The 21,332-nt window shown below is 42.9% G+C and overlaps 1 protein-coding gene across 1 annotated transcript; it reads right to left on the bottom strand.

The window, feature by feature from the left end:
- Nucleotides 1-6,736: 6,736 nt before the first annotated feature.
- Nucleotides 6,737-19,790, bottom strand: LOC140995996 (mitogen-activated protein kinase kinase kinase 7-like). Its single transcript, XM_073466187.1, has 14 exons — nucleotides 19,605-19,790; nucleotides 17,513-17,623; nucleotides 14,981-15,046; nucleotides 14,614-14,659; nucleotides 14,268-14,406; nucleotides 13,034-13,158; nucleotides 12,708-12,836; nucleotides 11,223-11,353; nucleotides 10,723-10,783; nucleotides 10,506-10,636; nucleotides 10,286-10,424; nucleotides 8,251-8,312; nucleotides 7,874-7,989; nucleotides 6,737-6,990 (listed from the first exon to the last, which is right to left on the bottom strand). The coding sequence occupies exons 1-14, from the start codon at nucleotides 19,668-19,670 to the stop codon at nucleotides 6,819-6,821; spliced, it is 1,494 nt and encodes a 497-aa protein (XP_073322288.1). The 5' UTR covers nucleotides 19,671-19,790; the 3' UTR covers nucleotides 6,737-6,818.
- Nucleotides 19,791-21,332: the final 1,542 nt, after the last annotated feature.

Here is a 21,332-nt window from a genome sequence, read left to right as displayed (position 1 = left end):
ACTCCACAGGGGTAAGTAGAGCTGCACAGCTTCACTGAACAGCTGGGCTATAGATCATAAACCAGAGGTCCAGCTGTGATGGGGAGTGAGCAGAAGGTGAGGTCATGTGTGATGGCTCATACTCACCATCCTCTACATCCTCAGCTCCGCCGTCACTGCTGCAGACCTGCTGCGTCTTGTTTTCTGGCGAACATTAATCATAACTGCTGTTAGTGCTCTCACTTTCAGTCACATGGTATCTACTTCACTCTGCTGAAGACCTCTCCATCATGTGCTGCTCTCTGCCTCTACTGAAAAGGATGATCATGAAGCTAAACACACAATAGTTACACAAAATAGATTTGAAAATAGAGTTGTTGGGACCCATAGATGAAGTCGTTCATTGTGGATTTCAAAATGGACTCTGAACTGAACTCAGTTTCCCAGAATTCCCCAGTCTTCACACCTAGGTGCAAATTCAGCTTTGAGCTACTATTGGTCAGGGTGACAGACCAGATAGTCAAAACTCCAGCTCCTTCCTTTGTTCGCTCTCTTCTCCACGGGGCTGCCTGCCCTCAAGTTCTCTTCTCCTGGATTCTTCTGGGCCTAACAGCTGCTGAGAGCTGCAAAGTACATTTCCAGCAGGCCCAAAGAACTTCTCCTCGCTGCAGGGCAATGAGGTCCTGCTAGTATTCCAGATCAGTTAGCACCAGCAGCTGCAACGCAAAGCTTGCCAGCTAACTCCACAATCTGAGAAACACCAAGCAAGTTAGCTCCGAGCTGCTATCCCTGCAAAAGAAAGGAGCGATCAGTTTCCACCACCTGCTGTCTTTCATCAGATCTTGCACAGCAAGAACAACATTGTTCAATATTGGAATTGCAACCTTCTCCTGCTTGGCTCATCAGCCAAGGAACCACCAGCACCTTTTCTTCAAAGACTGGTAATGTTGAACTGGGTCTAGATAGCACACAGCATAGCATAGCATGGCTAAGCACAGGACTTTTAACTCTGGTTGATGTAACGCACATGTGTTCAATCTATTTGTTTGTTCACTGTGTTGGTGTTATTGTGATCTCAGGTCAGGTTATTGATAGTTTGCTTTGCTACACTGCAAATTTGACGTTAGTTGAATTATGCTTCACACAGACTCAGGGTCTTTACATGCAACTAACCATCTTCTATAACCTGGCATCACGTCACACACACACACACACACACACACACACACACACACACACACACACACACACACACACCTGTATATAGTACATGTTAGTTAGATTGTGTGTTTTCATCTTTGTGTTAAATAAAAGACTTTAACCTCTACTCTGTAAAGAATTCCAAAATCCTTCGACCATTACAGCTGTTATGGTTATATTGGTTGTAGTTATTAAATTAATTGTTAATCAGGGAAAAAAACAGTTTAGTACCTTTTTCTGAGACTGATTTGGTGAATTGGCTCTTTTCCCTTCTTCAAGGGTGGTGCCCCGAGGTGATCTGATGTAAATTGGATCTTATTATTAATCATAATTCATAATTATCCCTGATAATAATTAATTATTATTGACAGCCAAATTTAACCCACAACTCTAGATTAATGTTGCATGAAACACTGCAAAGTCAAAGTGGACACTTAATCATGTGTCATTTCCTGCACCGTGCCCCCTCCAGACTGTAAGAGACTGATATTTTGATGATGTTGATCAGATGTGGTTTGTTATCTCTGCGCTCCCTACATAATATCATCTTGTTATAACTGTAGTTAACAGTGCTGTATCAGATATCACTGTGTCGGTGTGTCCCTGGAACATCATGATGGATGTTGCTCCAGGACTGTCATTGCAACCTAAGGGGGGTTGAGGTTGAAGGCACTGGATGTTGGTTTAACCCCATCTTTTGCAAAAGTAGCTGTTGGGTGTGCCTGCGGTGCTGACGCTTTCCAAAGAACATGAAGACTTTATCTTGGAACAGATAATAACTCATAACTCATTCAGTAAATAGATAGAGTTCAGTTCATTGTGGTTGGATTGAATTATTATAATTAAATGATCTACAAGTGCCACTTTAAATGAAAACAGGGTTTTATAGATGAAAAGCTTTGTCAAAGAATCAAAGCATCTTCCTCTCGTGCAGGTTCTGAAACTCCAGCATCGTGCAGACCGAGTTACCGTGACAACAGTGACTTCTGGGTAGAAAACTGTTCATTGGTTTTATTTTGAGGAAATATGTCAAGCTTGTTTATTTCTGTTGTCATTTTCAGCCCATAACTGTACTGTTTAAAGATATATAGTGCTGGTCCGGCCCGTCTGAGGTTTCTGCTGTGACTGTTTGTCTTTGATATCAACACAACAGCTTAATCTCAGACTAACTGTAGTTCTGGTTAAACTCAAGCTGTCATTATCTTTAGTCTGTGGCTCAACAGGTAACTGAAGTCTACAAACTAACGTCAGTGAACGTGTCGTTGAGATATGAAAGCATCAAACACACTTTAGATGAAAGAGATCTATACACTGATATAAAATAAATAGTATGTCAGCTAATTCATGATGAAGTTCTTGTTAACAAACAATGTGATTTGTTTTATTGTACAAAAAAAGGTAGATTAATATCAATGACTAAAAGGTCATCAGTTAAGTTTTAAAACCTGCTGGGGGATTATTACCTCCACCAAGGAGGTGATGTTTCCACCTGTGTCTGCTGTTTTTCGGGTTAGGGTTAGGGTTTGTTGGTTTGTCGGGTTAGGGTTAGTTGGTTTGTCGGTTTGTCGGCAGGATTACACAAAAACAGATTTCCACCAAACTTGGAGGGAGGAAGGTCACGGCCAAGAGCAGACCACATGAACTTTTGGTGCAGATCCAGACAAAGGGATGGATCCAGGAGTTGTTTCTCACTTTCTTTAACATTGTAAGATGGACGCTCCTCATCATTTGGTTAATCTCTCAAGGAACACTGCCTGGATCTGGATGAAAAAACAGCCATGTTTAAGTGGCCGGCGTCTTCGAGTGAGTACAATTTGATGTGGATCCAAATAAAAATCTGGATCCAACAGATTTTAATGTTTTGATATCAGATTGGGCTTGACTGAATTAAAGGTTGACTGTTGGTCCTAGGCGGAGGTGTGCGCTCTACGGAGTGCCATTCTAGTTTATGAAGAGTTTGAAACTCAGAAACTGAGCTAATCTGACTCATCAGGACTGTGTGATCTGACTAGATTTGATTGACAGCGACCAAACAACCCAGCACCTGTTAGAAACATCACCTCATCCCAGGTGTTCTCTCCTGAGCAGGAAGACGTCACAGTGCTCATAGTTGGAACAGAATTGACCAAATAAGGGAAAAAAATCTGAGACTTAAAAAGTTTGAAGTGAAACAGACATTAAAAGTCATTTTGTTTGGTCATTGACCTGCTGATGTGAGTGACAGGACACATGTGAACGGTCCCATCAGAGTCTCCCTTCAGACAAAACATGAAGAAGTACTGTGAGTTAAGACAACTGATAAAATACTATAAATGTTTTTTTAATGTTGTAAAAGCATATAATATAATTGCAGTCTGTACATTTTCAAATCACATGAGAAATGTTTCAGGAGACCATTAAACATGTGGATAAAATAACCCGAGATGATAAAGTGACCTGTACAAGAACAATCTTAAGGCAACGTCTGAACAATAAACAGTTCATCCCCAAATAAACCAAAGTAACAGAAACGAACGTGAGACTGAAACACATGCAGACTCCTCCGACCCAAATAAGTGCAGTGCAGAATTAAAGTTAATACAAGTGTGTGAAATATAACTGTGTGTAAAAAGTAACTAAAGAATTAAACAGATCATTAATCTACAGTCATTTCCATTTCAAACAGCCTTCTTAACAAAGCTTTCCTTTGCTGGAGGCAGCATGTCTCTGAAGTCTTGTGTTCACAGTAAAACTGGTTTAAAACGATACCACCCACTCTAAGTGCCTGTACTCTTTTCATAAAACACAATAAAATGAGTATGATAAACTGAATATATAAAAGTCAGACTTTGAAAATCACAACTGTAGTTTCTTTTCAACAAGTCAAAAAAGAAAATACAATAAAAACAGAAGTGAACTTTGAACCCCACAAGGAGACGACACCTGCAGCTCAATGACCGTCCTCATCACCTGATGCTTATCACCTAACCCTCATCACCTGACCCTCATCACCTGACCCTCATCACCTGATGCTTATCACCTAACCCTCATCACCTGACCCTCATCACCTGACCCTCATCACCTGATGCTTATCACCTAACCCTCATCACCTGACCCTCGTCACCTGACCCTCATCAACTAACCCTCATCACCTGATGCTTATCACCTAACCCTCATCACCTAACCCTCATCACCTGACGCTCATCACCTGACCCTCATCACCTGATGCTTATCACCTAACCCTCATCACCTAACCCTCATCACCTGATGCTTATCACCTAACCCTCATCACCTGACCCTCGTCACCTGACCCTCATCAACTAACCCTCATCACCTAACCCTCATCACCTCACCCTCCTCACCTAACCCTCATCACCTGACCCTCATCACCTGACCCTCATCACCTAACCCTCATCACCTGACCCTCATCACCTGACCCTCATCACCTAACCCTCATCACCTGACCCTCATCACCTGACGCTCATCACCTGACGCTCATCACCTAACCCTCATCACCTAACCCTCATCACCTGACCCTCATCACCTAACCCTCATCACCTGACCCTCATCACCTGACCCTCATCACCTGACCCTCATCACCTGATGCTCATCACCTGACGCTCATCACCTAATCCTCATCACATAACACTCATCACCTAACCCTCATCACCTGATGCTCATCACCTGACGCTCATCACCTGACGCTCATCACCTGACCCTCATCACCTGACGCTCATCACCTGACCCTCATCACCTGACGCTCATTACCTGACGCTCATCACCTAACCCTCATCACCTAACCCTCATCACCTGACCCTCATCACCTAACCCTCATCACCTGACGCTCATCACCTGACCCTCATCACCTAATCCTCATCACCTGACGCTCATCACCTGACCCTCATCACCTGACGCTCATCACCTAATCCTCATCACATAACACTCATCACCTGACCCTCATCACCTGACCCTCATCACCTAATCCTCATCACATAACACTCATCACCTAACCCTCATCACCTGACCCTCATCACCTGACCCTCCCAGTGGATCTCTTTGGTCCCACCATTATTAATACAGTTAACAATCAGCCCATCACCAAAAGTGTGGAAGAAGAGATCTGAGCTGCTCTTTGTTGACACTGACTTTCTCTCACAGCTGATTCACCTCAACATAACAACATGAGCTCAGGTTCATTTTAAAGTCAAACTGAACTTTATTTTCTTTATGTTGGTCAAAATTGTAATTTTCCAGAAAGAAGACTCTTACTTTACTTATTCTCCTGCAGTGACACCACGCTCTACATCTGTGTTCTCCAGCGGTGACGTCACTGCTGATTACAACTGTTTGTTCTGCTGCTTGAATTCAAACCTGAAGTGAAATCTGGAGCCTGCTGCTGTGTGAGGCGGCTGTGGACCGGCGCTGTTACACTCAACCTCCATGTTTAACCTCAACTCTCCATCATCACTGTGTCAGTCAGAGGTCACAAGACTGTCAGACTGTCTACTCATGAACATCAGCATCTACACCCACAAAAGAGTCTCTAGCTAGATGTAATCAGCTGTAATGTTAGCAGGGAGGCTAACTAGCTTCCACTTTCAGTGTGGAGAACTAAACTCCATTACTACTCATCCTGGATCTTTTCTTAGCATTATGGCCTTCCTGTCTGTGGTCTTTGTATTCGATATATTTGGGAAATTAAACTCCAGCAGCACAACACACTCAGTATTAGCTGTGCAGGCTACTTGAGTTAGCTTGAAGCTGCTAATGAAGAGGCAAAGTTGGAGAAAACATTTTTGATCCTGTTTGAGATGTACCATTAAGCACACATGAGGTGTCTGTCAATTTAAAAGTCAAGAAGCAATTTGTTGTAAAGATACTAAAATATAATTTAGTTTAGTGTGACACTGGTCAGTGAACTTCATGATGTCTCCAGAATACGTCAGCACAACACATCTAGTGAAAGCTGACAGTTCTGTGAGTAAGCTCGAGTCCAGGACCGGTTCTACAAGGTCTCAGTGATGGGTTTTAATGAGCGTTTGACAAGACGACATCACAGCTCGACTGCTGGATGAGTCGTCTTTTTAATTACATATTTTCACAATCATACTTTATCAGTTTTATGACAAATTGCAACTTTCTCAAGTTGAAAAGTAATATTCACAAACATCACACTTACTTCATGGCATATTCAAACTGATTTTCACTACCAGACATTTTCTTCTGAAACAGGGTCCCATGGTGCTGCACCAAACCTCTCTACGTGATTAGCCTCAACAGATAATCCAGGCCGGTACTTTCTGAGGGTGTTCGGTCAAACTCACACAAGCTCAGAGTTTGAAAAGATGTTGATCTCTCCTGTCACTCAACCAAAGTCATGGGAGACGCCCACGAACATGCTTTTACCACAAATGTGTCCAAAAACAGTTTGATTTCTGTCTTATCATTACTGTTTATATTTCAGTTTGACTTTAAAGCTTTTAATCCTGAACTCACTGTTTCACTGGAATGGTCTCTATGGGTTCTGAAGTGAGTTAAATATTTTTCTCTCTCAGGATGATGAGCTTCCCTTCTTTATGGTCAGTTCCTCTGCTCCATCACAGAGAGAAGAAGTCCAGAAGACAACAGACTGTGTGCTGTGTGCCGCCTCCTGTCCTGTTCTAGCTGTGGTGCTGGTTCTGACTCTTGATCAGGCTCAGTTTGCTCTTCAGACCCTGGCAGTGGGTCGACAGGCTGCTGTTGTCCTCCAGCAGCTTGCTGTGCTCCTGGATGAGTCTGGATGAGGTCTGCTGCTCCCTCTGGTCCTGCTCCAGCTCCAACACCAGCTCCTGTCTGAACACAGGCAGCAGAACAGAGCCACAGTTACTGCCAGTTTACATGGATAGGAACGGGTCGTCTGATTGATGATCGATCTTCTCATCACAGCCACAGAAACACACTGAATAAGACCATTTCATGAAATGTTGAACTGTTCCTTTAATGCAGCAGCAGAGTGAGGAGAGCCAGCGGCTGCAGACGTCCTTCAAACTGTCTTTATTCTAAATTATTAAAGCTACACTGGCTCATATTTCTGAGTAGAAATCAGTGTTTTCGTCACTCACTTATCTCACTTTACAATACATTTATGTTTTCAGTACATTATACAGTAAAGTATCAGGTCACTTTCACACCTGCCCTTCAGTTCAGTTTGTCTGGTCCAAACAAGTCATTCAGACTGACAGGTAACTCATTTATAGGAGAGTTTTGGTGATGCATCATCAGCACTACATGACCCATACAGGGAAATTAAATTCTGGTGACTGACAGCAAGTTCAGCAGCACTGAACCCGACTTAAAACTGATATTGAAATGATTGTTCCAGACTGGAACTGGACCTTATGTCTTATGAACAACAGATAGAAACAGGGTGTACTGTAATATCACAGTGAGGATAGTAACCATGTAGTAATACATAGTAACCCTTTACACTGTTTCCAAGGGAGAACCCCTGTATTCCTGCACATATATGTTACCATGGTTACCAAACGATCATGCATACAGACATATGTGGGTTGGATGAGCAATGAGTTATGAAATACAGATGTGACAGTCTAACAATAGTAAAAACTAAATGTTTAAATGTAAAATGAATCTGATGGAGGATCTGGAGGATCTTGTGACTCTCCTACTGAAACTACATCAAACACAGTGAGACACAATATGAGACTGGACTCACTTCCTCCGAACAAGCTGAGCGATCTCTGACTGAACTTTGAGGTACTCCTGGGCCATCCTGATGTGCTGCTCAAACACTGCCATGGACTCTTTGGAGTTTGGACACGGAGCCAGAGGCTGGAAGCACACAGACAGAACTCAGTGATGAACATGTTCCAGAACATGTTCCAGAACACGGTCCAGAACAACACACATCATCAAGATCAACATGAACAACTTGAGGACACTCAAAAAGAAGACTAGTCTGTATGTGTACGTGTCTCTGCACTTATCTTGATACACTTCTACAGGGACGTAGTGAGTATTAGAGAGGACACATTATAATAATATATAATAATAATAATAATAATAATAAAAATAATTGTATTGTCAACTTACCTGTAACTGGTGATCCAGTTTCAGGTAGGCCAAGGGAATGGAGCTGTCTAAACCATTGGTAGCTACACACACACACACACACACACACACATACATCTGTCATTGTCAGTGCATCAGAGAACACACACACCTGCACAGATACATCACTGACATGTTGCACTGTGGTGCCCCTTAGTGGTGCAGTGTGGACAGTGCAGTATGACTCAAAGAGTTGACAGTGTGTAGGCATGGTGGAGGGGTCAGCCTCCAGATAAACGAGCGGACTACATATCCAGGCTCTGTCACAGATATTAAACATGTGCATAAGAAGGCATGAAGTGTTAACAAGCTCAGCTTTACATGTGTAACAACAGTGTCATGATAACGAGGATGCTTGTAGAAACAGATGAAATGCAGCATGTCAGTGTATTGTGGAGAAGCTGTGACTCAGCAGGTGGAGCTGGTCGTCCAGCAGTCTGAACACACTCAGCTGTCACCTGTAAGGCTGTGTGTGTGTGTGAACGAGTTTATGCTATTTGAATGAAAGTCAGTTTGGGTTGGAGCGATGTATCAGTGTTAGAGCGATGTATCGTGTTAGAGCAATGTATCGTGTTAGAGCGATGTATCGGTGTTAGAGCGATATATGTATCGTGTTAGAGCGTTGTAGCGTGTTAGAGCGTTGTAGCGTGTTAGAGCGATGTATGTATCGTGTTAGAGCGATGTATGTATCGTGTTAGAGCTATGTATCGTGTTAGAGCTATGTATCGTGTTAGAACGATGTATCGTGTTAGAGCGATGTATCGTGTTAGAGCGATGTATGTATCGTGTTAGAGCGATGTAACGTGTTAGAGCGATGTATCGTGTTAGAGCGATGTATGTATCGTTTTAGAGCGATGTATCGTTTTAGAGCGATGTATGTATCGTGTTAGAGCGATGTATGTATCGTGTTAGAGCGATGTATGTATCGTGTTAGAGCGATGTATGTATCGTGTTAGAGCGATGTATCGTGTTAGAGCGATGTATCGTGTTAGAGCGATGTATGTATCGTGTTAGAGCGATGTATCTTGTTAGAGCGATGTATCGTGTTAGAGTGATGTATGTATCGTGTTAGAGCGATGTATGTATCGTGTTAGAGCGATGTATGTATTGTGTTAGAGCGATATATCGTGTTAGAGCGATGTATGTATTGTGTTAGAGCGATATATCGTGTTAGAGCGATGTATCGTTTTAGAGCGATGTATCGTTTTAGAGCGATGTATCAGTGTTAGAGCGATGTATCGTTTTAGAGCGATGTATCAGTGTTAGAGCGATGTATCGGTGTTAGAGCGATGTATCAGTGTTAGAGCGATGTATCGCGTTAGAGCGATGTATCGCGTTAGAGCGATGTGTCGGTGTTAGAGCGATGTATCGGTGTTAGAGCGATGTATCGGTGTTAGAGCGATGTATCGGTGTTAGAGCTATGTATCGTGTTAGAGCTATGTATCGGTGTTAGAGCTATGTATCGTGTTAGAGCGATGTATCGGTGTTAGAGCGATGTATCGGTGTTAGAGCTATGTATCGGTGTTAGAGCGATGTATCGGTGTTAGAGCTATGTATCGTGTTAGAGCGATGTATCGGTGTTAGAGCTATGTATCGTGTTAGAGCGATGTATCGGTGTTAGAGCGATGTATCGGTGTTAGAGCTATGTATCGTGTTAGAGCGATGTATTGGTGTTTGAGCGATGTATCGGTGTAGTGGTGATGTATCTGTGTCGGAGTGAGAGACTCCCCTCTGGTCTCAAAGTGACCCCCCCTCTGTGAAACATGAGGCTCTCAGATGTCAGGCCAGTTTGAGAGAGGGGGCGGAGATAAACTCCCAGTTTATGATCTGGTTTGATGATGAGATCATCAAGCAGCAGCAGCAGAGGACAACACATGCTGTTTGGTGGTACGTTAGGTTAACACTCAAATATAGAGCATTGTATAATGAATGAACTGTTGTTAACATGCTGTGTTAGCATGCTAACTGCCTGGGTTTTGGTCTGACAGCAGCTTCAGTACCAACTCTTCCTCCCTACCTGTGGGGCTAAACGTCATCCTCAGCTCTGACTGGCCAGTGGTGGTTACAGGACTGGTGCAGGGGGTGGGGCTTTGGGAGCGTCCTTGTTGACTGTCTGTACTGGACACCCTGGACAGACCTGTACGTAATGTGGCTGTCTGAGAGGAAGACAATATGTTGAGACGATGGACTGTGCTGGCAGTATAAAGCTACATGATTAGTTTGTGTGGTTTTATTACCTTTGATGGTTTGAACTGAAGTGGAAATTTGGCCTCAAAGCTTTTCAGGGTTTCTTCTCTGCCAACAGAGTTTCTGTGTTCTGTGTTGTCGTCACTCCTGTTACTGTTGATGGTGTACTCAGCATAAGAGCCTGCAGACACACAGACTGACTCATGAAATCACCAACAAAGACCTGAACACAGAAACAATGATGCATCATCAGCAGAGCTGTGTTACCTGTGCTGGTGGCTGAAGACTGGTGAGGGAGCTTGAGTGGTTCATCAGAACCTGGGAAGTACTGAAGATCCAAACACACCAAGAAGCACGTTGAAAAAGAGCTCATCACAGTTTGGCCTGACACTTTATAAATACAACAGTGATCAGTTGTCTTATTGTATCAGCTGCATTTCTATTATTATTCTGACTGGTGAGCCTGCACTCAGTCAATAAGTAGGCTGCTAAAAGGTAAACCTCTGTGCTTTAGAGTAAGTAGGTAACAGGCTTTATCATCATCAGCTGATAAGAAGAAATGCTAAAACAAGGTCAAAATGAACTGATGATGGATTCAAGAAGCTTTGGTCAAGGTGATACTGTGAGCTCAGGTTAGATTTGTTACAATAAGATAAGCTCTGCTTTCTGTCCTCTAAAGCTAATTAATTAATTAATTAATTAATCAATATGTCAGCTGTAATGTGTGTATGCTGTACAGAGACACAGTGTTTGTGATGTGACTGCACCTTCATGAGATTGCTCATGGTGGTCTTGACCTCCTCCATGGACGGTCTCTGGCTGGGTTCTTTGTCCCAGCAGCGGGTCATCAGAGTCTCTATGGGTTCTGGCAGGTCCTTGATGAGAGGAGGACGTGTACCTGCGTCACAGTATACAACATAACATTACAATAATGTCTGTCTGTGCCTTGATTGATCGCACTGAGAATCAATAGTCAGTCTGGAGCTCTGTGAGACTTCTTTGGGTTTACTGGACTCTTGTTCACTAAAACCGGTCCCACTGGACCCACCATATTAAAACAAGTGAGCTACTGTCAACTCACACAAGCTGACTGGATGCTGCCTGTCCAGTCACACAGTAGGGGGAGACAAAGTCAGCTAGTGTGGGGAAGAAATGAGATGCAGCATCCGCCCACTCTCTTGATGGAACGACGGTTAAACAGTCAAAGCACCAGTTGACTTAACATTACAGACCGAGGAACAGTTGTCTTTTCATCCAGTCATCTCTATACAGAATAAAACCAGAACACAAACAACAGCAACCTTCAGATCTTCAGACATGTAAACTCCTTCTGACTACCCCGTCACCAACAGCCAGCTTACACACATCAACCTCTTTGAATCCTTTCCAGGTTGAATGTCAGGTATTCACAGGTGTTTTAGCACTGGTTCACTCCACCTCCTCCACCTGCCACTTCAGAAATGTTGGAATTAATTTGAACGAATTGTCACGAACGTGTCATTTCAAATTCATTCAAACTTCATTCTCCATGTTCTCCCGAGCAAATGCACTGGGACGAAGCTAGCTTGGAAGTTGGGAATACCTCCTCAGAATGGCCTGCAGCATGAGATGGGTCAGGGGTTAGATGGTAGATGAGTGTGAGGCTCGTCTCTGCTCATGTGGCCTGGAACTTGAAGCAGATATGAAGAGCAGCCCACAGCACTCCACTCCTCCAGATCTTATAACTTATAACCCCAACTGACAAGTGACATCTTCTCAGAACAATTATCAGATTTCACACATGTAATCGTACTCCAACACCTGTAAACACGTTTCCACTCCCACTAATGTTCAGTGGGATCGTCAGGAATAATGTTACCATTTCACATTAACGTCATTTAATTCACTCTTATCAAAAAAACACATCACCAGAGCAGCTGATATAGATGCAGCTGATATAGATGCAGCTGATATAGATGCAACTGATATAGATGCAACTGATATAGATGCAACTGATATAGATGCAGCTGATATAGATGCAGCTGATATAGATGCAACTGATATAGATGCAACTGATATAGATGCAACTGATATAGATGCAGCTGATATAGATGCAACTGATATAGATGCAACTGATATAGATGCAACTGATATAGATGCAACTGATATAGATGCAGCTGATATAGATGCAGTTGATATAGATGCAGCTGATATAGATGCAGCTGATATAGATGCAGCTGATATAGATGCAGTTGGTGCAGGATCTTGCTCACCTCTGTGGACGGCCCACATTATACAAAATGCTGAGCCTCCAATCTCATCGAAGGGTTTCTTGCGGGTGATGACCTCCCACAGGATGATGCCCCAGCTGAACACGTCACACTTCTCACTGTAGTTACTGCCTGAGGAATACACACCAGAGTTTGAGTGACTGTATTCAGGACTGAAATCATCTGTAGAGTTTAGCTGAGATGTTAAATCTTAAGATGTTAGATGTTAAAATTACAATCAGGACACCGAGTGTGGCAAACAACTATTAGTCTTCTAATGAACACAGACTGAAGCAGCTCCTGGCCGAAGCTCCACAATGAGAAGTTACCTTCAAACACCTCTGGTGCCATCCAGGCTGCACTGCCTTTATTGTTAGTCATGTAGGTCTGAATATCACAGGCTGTTCCAAAGTCACATATCTTCAGCACAGTGCCTCGAGCTACAAGGAGCAGACTGAAACAGTACAGCAGACAGGGATTAGACATTTACAGTATGTTATACACCATCATTCCTCTTACACCTGCTAACATCTGGCTTTAATTTCCTCCTGGGTCGAGTAACTCTGCAGTAGTGACGGGTAGTTATCGCCTCCAAGCTCGACTGTGATGTAAACCCAACACCCAGGTGGACACAGTAACTCACTCTCCTTCTCAGGGACGGTGCTGTGACATGTGATGAAGTTAATAAAACGTGTGGCTCATTAATATCTTTCCATCCATCTCTATCGAGTCACTTAATCATTGTTCAGTCAGTGCTGGGTTGAAAGAGACTGAAGTTAAAGATATTGAAAAAGTAACCAGTGTTTGGGGCTTCTGTCTGAACCTGGTCAGCTGTCTGAGCCGGACTGAGCATGTGCAACTCTCAACAGAGATCAGAAAGAAGCTTCTGCATTCAGTTCTGGAAAAAACGATGTGTCTGATTCAGAATTATTAATAATATATAATATATAATATATAATGATATTATATAATATTATTGATTTAAACAAGTTTAACATCTCTGAATGTATTCTGAAGAGGTAAATAATCTGCTGCCTTCTACTGTTCCCTGTTCATCTGGCAATCGTCTCCTTAGTGGTTCAGGTATTTCAGTGTGGAGTGACAGACGGTTGCAGACTGACTACAGACCAGCCGACTGACACAACCATCCACAGACCTCTGTCACTACTAGCATGGCTGAAAATGATAAGATGTCTTATTGTGAATGTTGTTGAGGTGGTCCACGTTCAGTAAAGGGCTCGGTTCTGTACATGTACCACGCTGCCCTTGAACCAAATGGAGGGAGGGCAGCAGAGTTCATCACTTTTACTTCAGTCTAAGCACACAGGATACATCTATCAGCAACAAGTGGATTATTTCTTTCCCTATTTCCAGCACAGGTCAGAAATACTGCATGTATAAATATGTCTCAAGCTTTTTTTCCTTCACCAGCCACTAACCGTTGAAGTGTTATCTGTCATTAATTCACAGTATCTTTAAACCTTCTCTGTGGCTCTACATGCAGTGCTGTCTACAGCATGTTGTCAGAGTAACGTCTACATGTTTGATCATAGAGAGACTTACTTTGGTGGTTTGAGGTCGCGGTGAATTAAGGCCTTTGGCTTCATAGCATGCAGGTAGGCGACTCCCTGGGCACACTGCAGACACCAGCTCATGGCATGTGCTGCTGTGTAGTTGGGCTGTGGGTCTGCACTGTGCAACACTGTGACCAGGTGACATCACACAACACTACCATCACATCACTGCCCATCTCAAAGCCTTTTACACATTTTATTGGGTAACAACTACTCTGCCAGTGGCATTACAACATGTCCACTAAAATAAAATAATAACAATAACATCAGTTCATGTGGTTGATCATGATACCACGTCAACATGAATCCATTTCTTACAGACATCATTTACTTACAGTTGTATAAAGAGCCACATTCTGCATACTCCATGACCAGACAGACCTGAGAACACACATCACGTGACCTTAGCAGTGAAAGTTCTGTGTTTTACACTCAACCACAGACTGTGTCCTGACACTGTGTTATCTCTGCGCCACCACACCAGCCTCTAGCTCTTTTCACTTAATAGTGTGTCTGTTGTTGCACTAAAGAATGAACAGACATTATAAAGGCTTGTAAAACAGTATGTACAATTATATTAGAGCTTTAATTTGAGAAAGCTATTGTTTAACAGAAGCATAGTGAGAGTTTTATTCTACCAGCTGTGTGTTACTAACTTCACTTCCTCTTTCTGCTCCACACTGTCGGGTGTTGGATACTTACTGGATTATCACAGGAGCCGTACAGTTTAACAATGTTGGGGTGATTCACTCTGGAGAGCTGGCGGAGCTGTGCACAAACCAAAGATACATGTTACCATCAATATATTCATTCATTGATCTCTGTCTCAGTGTCTGTATTACATTGGAGCACGTATACACACTACTCAAAATCAGTGAGGGATATGGGGATATGGGGGCATGTGCTCTGCCCAACAGTACATTTGTTGCGTCAGTGGATTTACTCATGGAGAGTCGTGTGTTTCTGAGTTATGAAAAAGTTTTCGTGTGTTTGTGGAAGCTCTTCAGCTCAGTTGTGGGGTTAAACTCCAATAAGGGGTTGAACCCAACTCGCACAGATATAGTAGAAGCTGTTAATGAGCAGAAATGTTTGTTTGGAGGCTATAATATAATATAATATAATATAATATAATATAATATAATATAATATAATATAATATAATGTAATATATTGAGTGAGTGTCCATTGTGGCCATTTGACAAAGTCATGGTCAACGGATGTAAGCTGGCTGAGCAGGAGCACCACCTGGCTTTGGCTCGTATCCAGACAGGAAGTAGAGTCTCAGAGTGTCATTAGCAGACTGGTCTCTCAACATTGGGTCACAGGTCCAGGCCCTGTAGTGGTGCCCCACCAGTCACAGACAGAGCAGATGATCAGTATCCAGAGACGTGTGAGGGCTGTCAGAGGAACCAATGGTTCTGATCAGACCCTCCAGAAGAGGCTGCACCACTATGGATTGATGCCAGACGACCGTTGCGTGTGACACCCTTGAATGCCAGGCACCACCGAGCATGTCTGCAGCGGGCCAGGTAACATGCTGGTTGGACCATCCAGCAGTGGTCATCAGTGATGTTCACTGATGAGCAGGATCAACCTGCATCAGAATGATGAGCGGCAGGAGTAGGGGTGAGCACGACGCAGCCATCATCATGGCCCCTACACTAGAGCTGGGGGAGGGGATGCAACGCTGTTGGCTGGAACGGCAATGACAGAAAAACTGACCTGGTGTTGGTCAACAGAACAGTCACGGGTCAGTCAGACCTGCAGGACATCATCCAGCACATCATCATCTCCCAGTGGCACCAGTACATCCTAAACTTTATGTTCATGGATGACAACACACATTGTGCTCCAGCAGGTTGGTGTCTGGCCATGTCACCCGACCTGAACCCCAATGAGCATCTCTGGGACCAGTTGAAGCATCACATCTATGGCTGTGACCTCAACGAACTCAGAGTTGCTGTCATTGCAGAATGGAGCGCCACACCGCAAAGCAATATTCAACATCTGGTGAGTATGAGCCAAAGGCTTTGCACTGATTATCATGTGTGGGGTGTGTGTCCAGAGCTGAAGACTGGATATGACATAAAAGTCAAAAAGTGTGTCGAATTATTTCTGGGGAACAAAAATATTCACAAAATAAAAGTTCAGCTATGTCACAGAATAAACAATCAAAAGAAACACTAAAATATCCCAGACTAAGTCTGAGTAGTGTGTCTGTATACTGAATGTCTGTTATGAGTGTTATGTTCTCAAAATTATACAAATATTAAAAGTGTATCAAGAAATGACAAACAATCATGACTGATTAAATAAGTAGACAGTAGTGTAATGTTTTGGTACGACCAAGGTACTTCATCACACTGACAATAAAAAATACATTAAAAATAATATGTCAGAATAATTTATTGCCATCAACCAGTCAGTAACTTCTAATGTGGCTCACAATGGATGGAAACACCAAGAAATATTCAAAGGAAGGGTACTCCAGTTTAACAGGTTTAGCTAAATCTCTAAAATGTCACATTATAAAAAAAGACTTGGTGGATCATTACATTGGTCATTCATATGACAACAAACACAAACATGGTTGTGATGGAAGACATAAGGAGAGAAACGAGCCTGAAACAAGCTGCTGTCCATCAGCTGACTGTCACATCTTTAAGTGTCAGCTGCACAATGAGAGCAGGCTGCACCACAAGAGGAAACACTGAACACATTCACAGAGCAGAAAGCTGTCCTGAATGTCTCATCACATTCATGATCTCACTTACTTATTCTGTGATCAGACAGTTGCTGAGTTAAATCCAAACTGAACCCATTTAACCTCCTTTTCATGTGAGCAGGATAAAGTTGTTGTTCGGCTGCTCAGAGACATTTTACTCTGGAGATCTTTGGCTTCTATTTTGAAGTTTGGAAAAGAGGTTTAAATAAGAAAAGGTTTGATTTTCTTGAACTAGGTATGGAAGATGAAGTGCTGTTTGACTGCCAACAGAGGTAACACTGATACTTATTCTAGTCTAAACAGGCTGCAGGACCATCCAACAGTTATCAAACATAAAGAGACTTGTGCTCCCACTAGTGACGGTGCTCCTCTACAAGTTAACTCTGCACACCTTTCTCCACTAAATGTACCAGGATGCTGTTGTAATCGTGGGCTTCTGCCACACGTCTCAAGTACAAGGCCGGCTGCAGGTTTCACGCTGCACAGGGAACAAAAGGTGTTCACAGTACCTCAACAAGGAAAGCGTTCCTCTCATTCTCACTCTCAATGGTCTTGATTGCTACATCCTTTCCTTTCCATATGGCCTTGAAGACAACTCCAAACGTCCCTCTGCCAACAGCCTGAAGAAAGACAAGACAGGATAATATTCAGATTGCATTTATTCTCGTTACTGCAGCTCATCTGTACTCATGTATAGCAGTACTTCTTTGAGTATCTTACTTGTGTGTCAGTATTTTTTTGGCAAGTATTGTACTCTGTTACATTTCAAGTTACAGAGTAACAGAGTAAAACTAAAGTAGTCACATGAACAAATCTTGATAAACTTTGTGAGAATGAGACAAAAGGAAGGAGCCAAGTCAGCAGCTGCAGCCGACAAGAAGCAGCCTGTGAACAGTCGGAGCAGTGTGAGAACAGTGTGTGTGCACCTCGGTGTGTGTGTACACACGGTGCAGTTCACACCCAGGGCCAGTTGTGTTGTTCCACTCGTCTGTACATGTTGACATCTTAATGAGCTTCAGTTTGAAGCAGACAAGTGGTCTTAATTTAACAGCTGTATCATTACAGTATCATCATCATTACACATCTTATCTGACTAACTTTTACTTTTATCCAAGTACATTTTGACACAGGTAAGTTAACTTTTGGGTCACTCCATGCTAACTCACCTAGGATTCAGATGTACATGCTGTGGCTAACCCTAGCCGGACTCCAAACACTGTTTCACTCATGAACTATTGAATGCTATTATTTCTGTGAGTCTTTGTATTCTCAGCCTCACCATCATTTTTCACTGGATTGGGTTGAAATTTGTCCGTACATGCAGAGACTCTAAGTATGATTTGCAACGTGTGTTCATTTAATAGTTGTTGCTGAATGTTAACAATAATATAATAACAATAAATCACTTTTTACCAATATATTCACTAGTTTTAACTTAATTCTGATTCTGTGTAGTATTATAAAGGGCCAGAGATCTTATTAAATATAGCTTCAGGAATAAAAACACAACAAGATATTTTCCCAGGAAGGATTATTTTAATTAGCTTGAAGCGTGTTTGTGAAAATCTTCATTTACTTCTTCATTATTTAATTATTTCAGTGTTTCAGTAGATGTTTGTTCTGCGCTGACTTCAAGGTTTTCTATCTGTCTGATACGTACTGAGCCTGGTGGAAGTCTGAAGGTTACAGCCTGTAATGGTTTAGTATGTTTTGAATATAGATGATGTCATCGTGTTCTCTGTAGATTAAAAATATATCTTAGTTCCTTCAATCAATACACACATATTCTATTATTATTATTATTATTATTATTATATTACTATCATTTCTAACTTGTCTGACTACTTTCTGGTGTGAGAGAAAACAGAGTGAGAGCTTGTGGAGATATGAGTTTGTTTTTTTTATGATTGTTTGAGGAAGAATAATGTTTACTGCTATAAATGAGATTACTGTAGATATTCTGCTACAACTATCTAAATGAGCACAAGTGAAACAGGCGGAGAACAAAGAATCACTAAAATGATTCAATTATCTCAGATATCCATAACTTCAACACTATTTAGAGCACAGCTGCAGGATTTCACACATTTTACAACAGAGAGGAGCATCAGGGGGCCAGTGGGGCCCGGCTGATCACTGTGGCCCTGGGCACCCTGAGCAGATCAGTGTGCCCCTGGTAAACACGACCTCCAGCCTACAGATCAGCCTACAGATCAGCTCAGGGGCTTTAAATGCTCGCTGGAGTTGCTTTAAAAGCATCAGAGTGTATTTTCTGTCCTCTGTGTTTTCATTAGTAGCTCCTGACAGTTGAACAGAGGACAGAGGACCACAGCTGCTCTACAACACCGGGCCTTGTTCTGGAGTAACTGCTGTGAAGTATGTCTCTGCTGTGTTCACACCTCAGTTCATTAACATGCCGTCTGTCTAGCCGTCTGTCCGTCCACAGCACAGGACAGGAAACACTGACGACATTACATGATCGTTTCTAAACGAGCTGCGTCTATCTGCTGGCTCCTCAACAGAAACACGTAGCAGCACGTCGGCTCCACTTCCAGAGCCTGTAGCCCCACCAAGCAGCGCTAACGTCCCAGCAAAGTTTACCGCTTCAACTTGGATGTCTTCATACTGGATGTCCTCAAAGACACAGCCCGCTGGAGTCTCCACCATCGCGGCAGGGCGGCGACACTCCTGGACGCAGGACGGTGGTGGTGCTGGGGGTCAGAGCCGCCGCTTGTCGGGACAAAGATCCAGATCAGACGGTTCCTGCTGCTGCCGAACAGCCCGTCTCATCTGTTGCTGTAATTCAGGAAGTAGCAGCTTTGTAGCAGCTTTGTTGCAAATGAACCACGCTGGGCTGGAGCCCGTGAACGCCCCACCGCACAGAGGGGAGGGGAGGGGGAGGGGAGGAGAGGAGGAGGGGCGGTGATGTGGTTGTTTCAGACTGCAAAGGACCGCGCTCTGCCCAGTGCTCTTGAACGCAGCTTTGTTTGGTTCCTGCGTGCACGCGAGCCTCCACAGGGGGGCGACAGAGAGCTAACAGCCTGACTGTCACACAGAGCCTCGTGAGGAACATTATGTGACTGTCCCCACATGGTGTCCCCACATCATGTCCCCACATCGTGTCCTCCTGAGTCAGTGATATGAGGCTGAGCAGGAGCAACACTTGATGTTTTCATGTCATTGCTCAGAAACCATCATCGGCTCGTATCATCTCTTCCCCTCAAATTCAAAGCTTTATTGGCCAGACCATGACAACATACTATATTGCCAAATCATTGTACTAATAATGTGTGTTGATAGATGCAACATAAAGAATGTGAAACATAAATCTGCTGTATATGAACAGTGAACTGAACTAAAAGAGTCAGATGAATGAACATGAAAACAAAGAAGGACTGTCTCTCTTTCATTGTGCCCAGTACAATGTCAAGTGTCTCGTTTCTGGAGTTAAAACAATGTGGAAGCTGGTTCCTGAAGTTGGGGAAGTTGCAGTTCTGGGTGCTGAGTGAGCAAGTGCTGCTCGGTCTCCAGCAGCTCCTCCACACTGATGGTTCTTCAGTCTGCCGGACTCTATGACCAGGCTGTGAACTCAGGCTGTACTTCATTAACACGTTTCTCTGATTAACATCAGTCACTGTGCATGTAAATGTTGTTATTGTGGGATCCAATAAGTGAGGTAGTTCTGTTTCTGTTGTGGGCTCAGACTGGTCTTGAGGCAGAACACTGCTTGAACTGGGCCAGCTGAGTCTTGTCATGTCTTTGCTCATCTCTTGGCACTGCAGGAGTCCAGATCACTTTGTTTGAGATGAAGTTTATATTTAGTGGATCATTTTTGTATTATCAGTGTTCTCTATCTGTCTGTGTGTATGTAGTGTAGAAGTGGACAGAACACTGAATCACATTTGGGTCAAACAGTATCAGTTGTGCAGTATTGTAACTTTTCTTTCCTATTTGTTTCAGTCATTTCTAACAGTCTGATCTGAAATGATGTTAGATATCTTGTTACTGTTCTCTGTATGTTCAGGCTGTGTGTGAATGTAAAGTGACTGTCTGACAGTCTCACACCTGCAGTATTTGTACCGGACCCTTCAGGAAACCTTTGTAGATTTGAGGTCTGTTATGCAGCTGTAATACTCACTCATCAATTGATTTATTTCCAAACTTCAATTTAATAATTTCACATCTTTCTAATAGTCACACAATATATCATAATACACTTGTTATACAGGCCACCTCCTCTGAGCAGCTCAAACGTCTGTTTCCTTTTTCTTTTAAACTCTCTGTGATTTCATCCCCAGCTCTGCAGGTCAGTCTGCTATTTTAACTAAA

The sequence above is a fragment of the Pagrus major genome, chromosome 5, assembly GCF_040436345.1.
Source record: "Pagrus major chromosome 5, Pma_NU_1.0".
Lineage (NCBI taxonomy): Eukaryota > Metazoa > Chordata > Actinopteri > Spariformes > Sparidae > Pagrus > Pagrus major.
This window is presented reverse-complemented; position numbering and strand designations above follow the sequence as displayed.